The sequence below is a fragment of the Mandrillus leucophaeus genome, unplaced genomic scaffold, assembly GCF_000951045.1.
Source record: "Mandrillus leucophaeus isolate KB7577 unplaced genomic scaffold, Mleu.le_1.0 Scaffold86, whole genome shotgun sequence".
Lineage (NCBI taxonomy): Eukaryota > Metazoa > Chordata > Mammalia > Primates > Cercopithecidae > Mandrillus > Mandrillus leucophaeus.
Window position 1 is genome coordinate 919,072 of NW_012109363.1, and position 7,974 is coordinate 927,045.

At 55.4% G+C, this 7,974-nt stretch overlaps 1 protein-coding gene across 4 annotated transcripts; it reads left to right on the forward strand.

Moving 5' to 3' along the window:
* Positions 1-1,862: 1,862 nt before the first annotated feature.
* SFTPC (surfactant protein C) lies at positions 1,863-7,625 on the forward strand. Of its 4 annotated transcripts, none has more exons than XM_011968788.1 (8): positions 1,863-2,174; positions 2,221-2,324; positions 2,644-3,010; positions 4,928-5,022; positions 5,734-5,892; positions 6,240-6,362; positions 6,595-6,705; positions 7,412-7,625. In XM_011968788.1, exons 3-8 carry the CDS (start codon positions 2,950-2,952, stop codon positions 7,601-7,603), a joined length of 741 nt encoding a protein of 246 aa, XP_011824178.1. In that variant the 5' UTR covers positions 1,863-2,174; positions 2,221-2,324; positions 2,644-2,949; the 3' UTR covers positions 7,604-7,625. The 4 variants fall into 4 exon arrangements, with proteins under 4 accessions (XP_011824178.1, XP_011824177.1, XP_011824179.1 ...); XM_011968787.1 differs by adding an exon at positions 7,059-7,217 and having other exon boundaries at positions 1,869-2,223; XM_011968789.1 differs by lacking the exons at positions 1,863-2,174; positions 2,221-2,324; positions 2,644-3,010 and adding an exon at positions 7,059-7,217 and having other exon boundaries at positions 4,835-5,022.
* The last annotated feature ends 349 nt before the right edge of the window (positions 7,626-7,974 follow it).

Genomic DNA, 7,974 nt, shown 5'->3' on the forward strand with positions numbered 1-7,974 from the left:
GCCCGAGTCTGGGAGTCACCGAAGGGGAGGAGTGGCCGCTGTGTGCTCTCCCGGGCTGTCTCTGGGGCCATCCGCCTGTGTGGCTGCGCGTGAGTGCATGCGTGTGAGCTTGTACTTGTGCCTTCGTGTGCTGGGCACGACCGTGCGCGCCGGTGCTCACCTGTCTCTGCACGGGCACATGCACACACTGCCTTGTGGAGGCGCTTCGGGGTTAGGGATCTCTGTGCTTCTGTGTACCTGGATTTCTTTGCATGGAGGGGACACATCCCCTAGGCAGCATCATGGGCAGGCATGTCGTGAGTGGCAGACGTATATCTAAGTTAGCATGCAAGATTAGAAGCACAAGGGCGTCCTGGAGGAGTCTGAAGTGCGCTTCTAACTGAATTCACATGTTTTTCCACGCGCCGCTGAACAGAATGTACCTTTGTGTCAGCATGAGCTGAAAAGGGAAACACAGCCTCTGGAGCTGGAGTGGGACTGTGTGGAATTCTGGAACATTTCTCACTGCTCAACCACAGCCTGTTGAAGCTGGGAAGCACTTTAGATATTTTTCAGTCCATCCCTTTGTCTAACAAATGAGGAAACTGAGGCCCCCCCAAAAAGATGCTGGCTAAGTTTACTATCTCAAGTGTTCTGTACTTTTCCTACTTAATCCTCTCAATAGTTTGAGTCAGGTGATAGTAATTCCCTTTTACAGACAAGAAAAGTGAGGCCAGTCGCACCAGAAGAAAAATGTATCAGCAGGGATTTCTGCCCACTGTGCCCAACTTCAACGTTCACGGTTGTCCTTCCATGCAGGGTTCTTCCAAGTGTAGCCCTGGGCCTCCTCTGTCTCTGAGGTAAAAACAATTTTCCTAATATTGTTAAGACATGATTTGCCCTTTTCACTTCTATGAAGTTCCAAATTTAAAAAATTTCTAAGACTGTAAAGGAGTGACACTTTCTAATTTTAGTTTTGCTTTGTAAAATAGTTTTTCCATTAAAAATGTGATTTATATCATAACATATAATGGGTTTATTACTGATATTTTAAATTCATATGTAAATAAAAATGTAATTTCTCAATAAATGTCAACAGACATACCCCACATAAACAAAAGCTCTTTGGGGTCTTCAGTACTTTTTGAGAGTGTTAAGGGGTCCTGAAACCAAAAAGCTTGAAGACTGCTGCTCTATACCACGTTAGCTCCCCCGTGGCGGAGGATGACTGTCCTAAGAGCTCATAGGCATGGGGCAAGGGGAGCCTGGCTGTAAGCTGCCTGGGCTTCTAGTCTTCTGCTCTTTCCACACCAGTCTAGGGACCGAGACCACTGGCTTTAAGACGCTTCCCCAGCTGTCCCCAGACTCTGCCAGCAGGGGATTCTCTGGTCTGAGCTTAAGTCGTGTTCTCCCAGCCAGGGATGCCCCTGCCCTTTGATGTCTACTTGCTGCCACACATTTAGCTGCCCTCCCCATGCCAACTTGGGGGCAGGGAAGCAGTGGGGGTAGGGAGGTGGCTGGGGCAGCTGGGCAACTGTCCCCACCCGTCCCTGGCACGGCTCTGCCCAGTACACAAAGAGCAAAGTGAATCTTGTCCCCACCCCTGCAGCTGAGAGGCTGGAGGAGGAAACGGGGAGGCCCACACAGAAGGGGTGGCCACTGTGGGGCTGTCCATCGCCCAGGGCTCTCAGAGGGGGTCAACCCAGAAACAGACAAAGAGGGCGAGTCTGGGCTGTATTCTTAGCTAGTGGGAGGTCCCCTAGAGGATGAAGTAGATGATGCTAATGATGACGACTGGATGTCACACCCATGATGCCATTAGGTCCTTATAATAGCATGGTGAGGTGGACAGCTAGTACCTGACCCATCTCACAGATGAACATACTAGTGCCTAGCAAAGCAGAATGACTCACGCTGGGTCCGAGAGCTGGCCAGTGGAAGCACTGAGACCTCCACATACAGAAGGCATGGACTATTGACCACTGTTGGTATTGGTCTCATCATTGACTATCATTAAGTGTTGGCTGTTTGCATGCCTCCTGCCCAGTGTCAGGTTCAAAGAAGCCTATGGGAAGCGTGCTCCTTTCCTTCCCAGGGCCTGCAGTTGGGCTAGAAGACAGAGCAACAAAAATCACCCATGTAGCTGACAAGAACATTCATGTGTGCTGAATGGCAGGTGAAGGTGCCACAGAGAGGCTGAGGATTTCAAAGGGCACCATGAACTGGAGTGAGGTCACAGAGCAGGTGCCAATGGCACTTGGCCTGTTTGGGTGGGTGGCATTCAGAGAGATAGAAGGTCAGATGCAGGGTTCACACTTGTCATCTCAGCACTCTGGAAGGCCAAGGTAGGAGGATCACTTGAGGCCAGGAGATGAAGGCTGCAGTGAGCTATGAAGCTGTCATTGCACCACTGCACTCCAGCCTGGGTAACAGAGTGAGACACTGTCTCTACATAAATAAATAAATAAATAAATAAATAAATAAATAAATAACACCGGAGAAGTGGAGAGGGATTGGAGGTTGGCATTTCACAGAAATGCTTAAGCCATTTCTCCCATAAGGAGAAAAGGCAAAAAAGTGAGAAGGCTGCAGATAGGGCTGGTATGGGGGAGGGGGAAGGTTGGCACACCCAGCTAAAGATCCTTCTGTGTTTCCTTCTCCAAGGAACCCAGGACCTTCACCTGGTTAGTGTGAGTGCTCCAGGAGGCGGGCACCCTCCCTCAGCCCTCAAGCAAAAATGAGTTTTAAGGAGAAGCAGCAGCAACAGCAGCCACAGAGCTTATGACAGCTACAGCCTAAGGGCAACAGGCAAGGGAGACCAAGGACCAGAAAGAGCAGAGGCTTTTTCAAACAAAGAGACCCCTCTCCTAGCACCCAGTGATGGTGGCAAGCCCCACCCACAGTGCCTGCTAAGAACAAGTCCCACGTGAGGACAACACGGCCCCCTGAGATGCCCACAGGGACCCCGAGATGCCTGCAGTGCTTGGCTCTCCCGCTGGCTGGCTGCCCACCTGGCTCAGGCCCAGTACGCGTGAGTCAGCCGATCAATCGCAATGTTGCCAGGATGATGGGGGCAGGAGTGGGGGCCCTGGGGGAGGGCAGGGCTGGGCACTGCAGGCGAGCTGTCTCCTACATCTGGCACCTGCACACAGCTGAGGCCAAGCTGAGAGGACGCTTCTCTGGGCTCCCCCTCCTCCCGGCACCCCTCCCCTCCTTTCACTGTCCTAGGACACTCTTGAGCTTCTGGAGTCTTAGGCAAATATTTAAAGGGGCAGCTCGGGGGTGAGGAGGGTGGTGGGAGCAAACACTTCCTTCCCTTTCTTCCTTCCTGCGTTTCTCAGCTTCTCAGGGGCTCTCAGTTCAGATGCCATGTTGTTATGCAACCTTGGGGCCAAAGGCCCTCCAGGTGGAGGGGGGGACAGGGGAACCTGCTAGCTCATGACCAAAGGGCAGGGCCCTGGTGGGAGGGGGCTGGGGCAGGGGGCAGGAACTGGGGTGGCATGTTAAAGGACAGGAGGCTGGTTGGGCATGGTGGCTCACACCTGTAATCCTAGCACTTTAGGAGGCCGAGATCACTTGAGCCCAGGAGCTCAAGACCACCCTGGGCAACATGGTGAAAACCCATCTCTATAAAACATGCAAAAATTAGCTGGGCATGATGGCATGCTCTGGTAGTCCCAGCTACTCGGGAGGCTGAGGTGTGAGGATCACTGGAGTCCAGGAGGTCAAGGCTGCAGTGAGCAGTGGTTTCGCTACTGCATGCTAGCCTGGGTGATAAAGGGGCTGTCTTTATCAAAAAAAAAAAAAAAAAAAAAAGATAGGAGGTGAAGCGAGCAAGCCCAGGCCTGGACGCTGCCACAGCCACCTGAGTTTAGAGGTGAAGGGACTTTAGAGACCACCTGGCCCAAGGAGTGAAAGGGAACCTGAGAGAAAGGGTGAGCCAGCCCAAAGTCATTGGCAGATTTGACCTCGTAAATACATAGAGATGGCTTTAGGGAAGGCACTAGGAAAGAGAGAAAAGAGAAGGAGACAGTCCTGAAAGTTGATCATATTTGGGTGAGTATCATTCTCAGGGCAAATTTAGGATCAGAGGATGTAGAAGGGGGAGTCTAGAGGGGTAGAGTGTAGACCACAGGGTGAGTGGGCTGATTTGAGGATAGGGAGACTGGGAGCCCACCAGTGACCAGAGCCAGCCCTGTGCAGGGCTGTCCAGACAGAAGAAAGCAGTGTCAGACCTGGGATCTGCCATCAGCAAAGCCTGCAACTGACAGACAAGCCCAGAGCAAAGAAGGAAGCACTGCACATCAGTAAGAGCTTGCCACCAGTGGGGACAGTTTCCAGAATCAGGAAAATAATCACTGGGGGCAAGTTTGAGGCTGGTACTAGATGTGTGGGAGGAGACGAGGTGAGGAAAAGAGTGCTTGAAGTTGGAATTGGTCCTTGCAGGGAAATGTAGATTTATGAAACCCCCAAAACTGATGTCAAAGCACCTCCTGCTTTAGGCAGAGTCCTCTCTGAGTCTACAGGTGCTGCCTCCAGAACCCCCTTCCTGGAGTGCATCCCTATGCATCGAGAAATTCTGCTGCGAAACGTGATGGTCAGACCCTTGGCTGCCTGAGAGGTTCAGGCTGGCAGAAGAATCAGGAAACCCACAGGGCAGCAGGGGCAGGTGCCAGCAAGGAAGGCGGCCACGCCAGGAAGACACCCACGGTGAGAGGTGCAGATGGCCCAAGGGCAAGTTTGCTCAGCTCACCCAGCTTTGCTCTTGCTGGGGCCAAGAGGACTCCTGTGCCAGGGCCAAGGGCCCTTGGGGGCTCTCACAGCTGGCTTATCTGGGCTTCAGTTCTGGAGGGCCAGGAACAAACAAGCTTCAAAGCCAAGGGCTTGGCTGGCACACAGGGGGCTTGGTCCTTCACCTCTGTCCTCTCTCCCTATGGACACATATAAGACCCTGGTCACACCTGGGAGAGCAGGAGAGGACAGCATAGCACTTGCAGCAAGATGGATGTGGGCAGCAAAGAGGTCCTGATGGAGAGCCCCCCGGTGAGTGTGGTTGCGTGTGTGTGTGTGTATGCGCGTGTGTGTGATGGGCCCTGCCTCCTCTATCCTCCCTGGCCTGTTTCCTTATCCAGATCCATTCACTCAACTAACCTAGGATTGTGGTAAGTCAGGATGGGGGACACCAAGACCACTAAGCCTGGGACCCTTGTGGAGTTGTTCGCGGGCCGAGAGCCATGATTGGGGTCGATTGAAAGGGCCATCCGTAGACAGCTCCGAGTCAGAAGCCATGAAAAACTTCAGAAGTCAGGGGACACTTCACAGAGAAAACGACAGATGAGCTGGAGCCAGAATAAGGAGGAGCTCACCTGGTGGAGAAGGTGGAAGGCATTCCAGGAAGGAGGGAGACTTTGTGTCACCACATGGAGGTGATCACTTGGGGAACAGAGAGGGGCTGACCATGACTGAGATGCCAGGGGCCTGGGGGACACAGCAGGAAGAGACAGGTGAAGCAGGCTCTCTTGGGTCCCTCAAAACTAGACCCTGCTTCTAAGCTTCTATGTGTCTATGGGTTTGTTAGAATCCAAGCCACCTCCTCCAAGAAGCCTTCTCTGATCTCCTCAACCCTTCCCTGTCTGTCCATCGCATTGACCGTCCAGCCCTAGGCGGCCGTGGGAGGGTGTCCAGCTTGTGCAGGGAGAAGAGGGGCAGCCTCATGACCTCATGCCGGTCTCTCTGCCTGCCCCACTGTGTCAGGACTACTCCGCGGCTCCCCGGGGCCGATTTGGCATCCCCTGCTGCCCGGTGCACCTGAAACGCCTTCTCATCGTGGTGGTGGTGGTGGTCCTTGTTGTTGTGGTGATTGTGGGAGCCCTGCTCATGGGTCTCCACATGAGCCAGAAACACACGGAGATGGTGAGAGGTGTGGGATGGGGCGGTGGTGGGCATAGGACATGCCAGACAGAGGGGCTAGGTGGGATGGGCGATAGGAAACTGTCCAAGGGGAGTGGAGGGGAGGAGGCAAGGGGCACAGCTAGAAGGAAAGAGGCACAAACCAGGTGGCAACCCAGCCCAGGCTTTTCCACAGGGCCCCTCCCCCCCGGCAGGACAGCGGCTCCTCCCAGCACCTGGTTCCACTCAGCCTCTCTGAGCTCTCGGGAAAGAGGGAAGCGCATTTGAGTACAGAGGCCTGAGGATGGGGATGGGTACCACAGGCTGAGTAGCAAAGGGGAAAACCAGGCAGCTCCATGCCCTATCCCCAGGTTCTGGAGATGAGCATCGGGGCTCCGGAAGCCCAGCAACACCTGGCCCGGAGTGGGCACCTGGGTACCACTGCCACCTTCTCTGTTGGCTCCACTGGCCTCGTGGTGTATGACTACCAGCGGGTGGGTATGCCCGGACCTCCTGACCCTGGGACCAATGACAAGGCTCTGCTAGAGCCACCCAGCTGGGCCACTTCATCCACATCCTTCTCTCCCCCTCCTCCAGCCCTTTTGGCCTGAACCCCAGATTCTAGTATAACTCCCATGCCCAACCTAGAGGGAAGTGGCTAAGGACCTGGGTCAGGGAGAGAGCAGGGCAGGGACCCCCAAATCATCTCCAGCATTCTGTGCCTAGCTCCTGATCGCCTACAAGCCAGCCCCTGGCACCTGGTGCTACATCATGAAGACAGCTCCGGAGAGCATCCCCGGTCTTGAGGCGCTCACTAGAAAAGTCCAGAACTTCCAGGTGTGTGTGTAGGTGAAAGGAGTGGGCTGTCTCCCTCCCAGGGCTGCTGGGAGGAGCGTCTGAATGGTGGCTATTTGTCACCTGTAAAGCATCGTTCCTTGTTGGCTGCCTGCTGACTGCCCCTCTCCCTATTCCCCTGCACGACTCCTTCCCTTCCCACCCCACTGTCAAGCTGCTGGGCTCAGCTGAGTCCACTCACTACCTGGTGACTTCTGACTCTAGCACAGCCCCTCTTTACTGGTGAGGAAACTGAGGCTCAGAGAGATTGCCTGATATACCTGAAGTCCCACAATAAGGGCTGCACACGGGATACAAACTCACTTCCTAGATTTCAAATGGAATGCTCTCCGCAGGCCAAGCCCGCAGTGCCTACCTCTAAGCTGGACCAGGTGGAGGGGCGAGATGCAGGCTCAGCACCCTCCAGAGGGGACCTGGCCTTCCTGGGCATGGCCGTGAGCACCCTGTGTGGCGAGGTGCCGCTCTACTACATCTAGGACTCCTCAAGTGAGCAGGTGTGATCCCAGGGTCGCTGGGAGCGCTTGGGCCACCTGCCCGGGCTGTGGAGGAGCGCTCGCGCTGACCAGGCGCTGGGGCATCCACTGAAGCAGGGTCATCCAGGGAGCTCAGGGGAGGGGAGGCTCGCAGACCGGTACTTCCCACTCCCCCGATCCTCTCTGTCCATCTTCAACATGCCTTTGCTTCACAGGGTCAGTGGAAGCCCCAGGGGGACAGGAAACGCCCTGGGCAAAGGGTCTTTTGCAGCTTTTGCAGACGGGCAAGAAGCTGCTTCTGCCCACAACGCAGGGACAGGCCCCGGAGAAATCGGAGTTTGGGTAGAGGATGGGAGCGGGCAGAGGTGGTGCCCAGGGGCCCTGGAACTCCTGCCACAACAGAATAAAGCAGCCTGATTGAAAAGCAAAGGGTCTTCTTCTATCTTTCTGTAGGGCACAGTCCTGCCCTGGCAGGGGCCGGCCGGGAAGGGAAGTGCCTTGGGAGAGCAGAGTGGGGTTTGCCATTCTTGCTCTGTCCCAGTGCGCTGGGGGACTGGGTGCACGCCGGCGGGGGAGAGGGGCTCGCGGGGAGCCATCCACGGGCTTTCGGCGCCCTCCAGCGGCGTCTCCGGAGGAGAGAGAGACACCGAGACAGCAAGAGAGACAGAGAGCGCAGAGAGCGAGACGCGAGAGAGAGAGGGTCGGAGAAGGGGAGCTAGGGAGACGTCGGCGGAGAGACCGACCCGAGGCGGGGGCGCGGGGCAGGGGCGGCGGGAGG

Bases quoted from the DNA above. Each gene is read 5' to 3' on its own strand.
- SFTPC (XM_011968788.1), top strand. From the start codon at position 2,950: ATGCCTGCAGTGCTTGGCTCTCCCGCTGGCTGGCTGCCCACCTGGCTC. The intron at 3,011-4,927 runs GTGAGTCAGCCG...GACACATATAAG, and splicing joins CTGGCTCAGGCCCAGTACGC to ACCCTGGTCACACCTGGGAG. The intron at 6,706-7,411 runs GTGTGTGTGTAG...TTTGCTTCACAG, and splicing joins GAAAAGTCCAGAACTTCCAG to GGTCAGTGGAAGCCCCAGGG.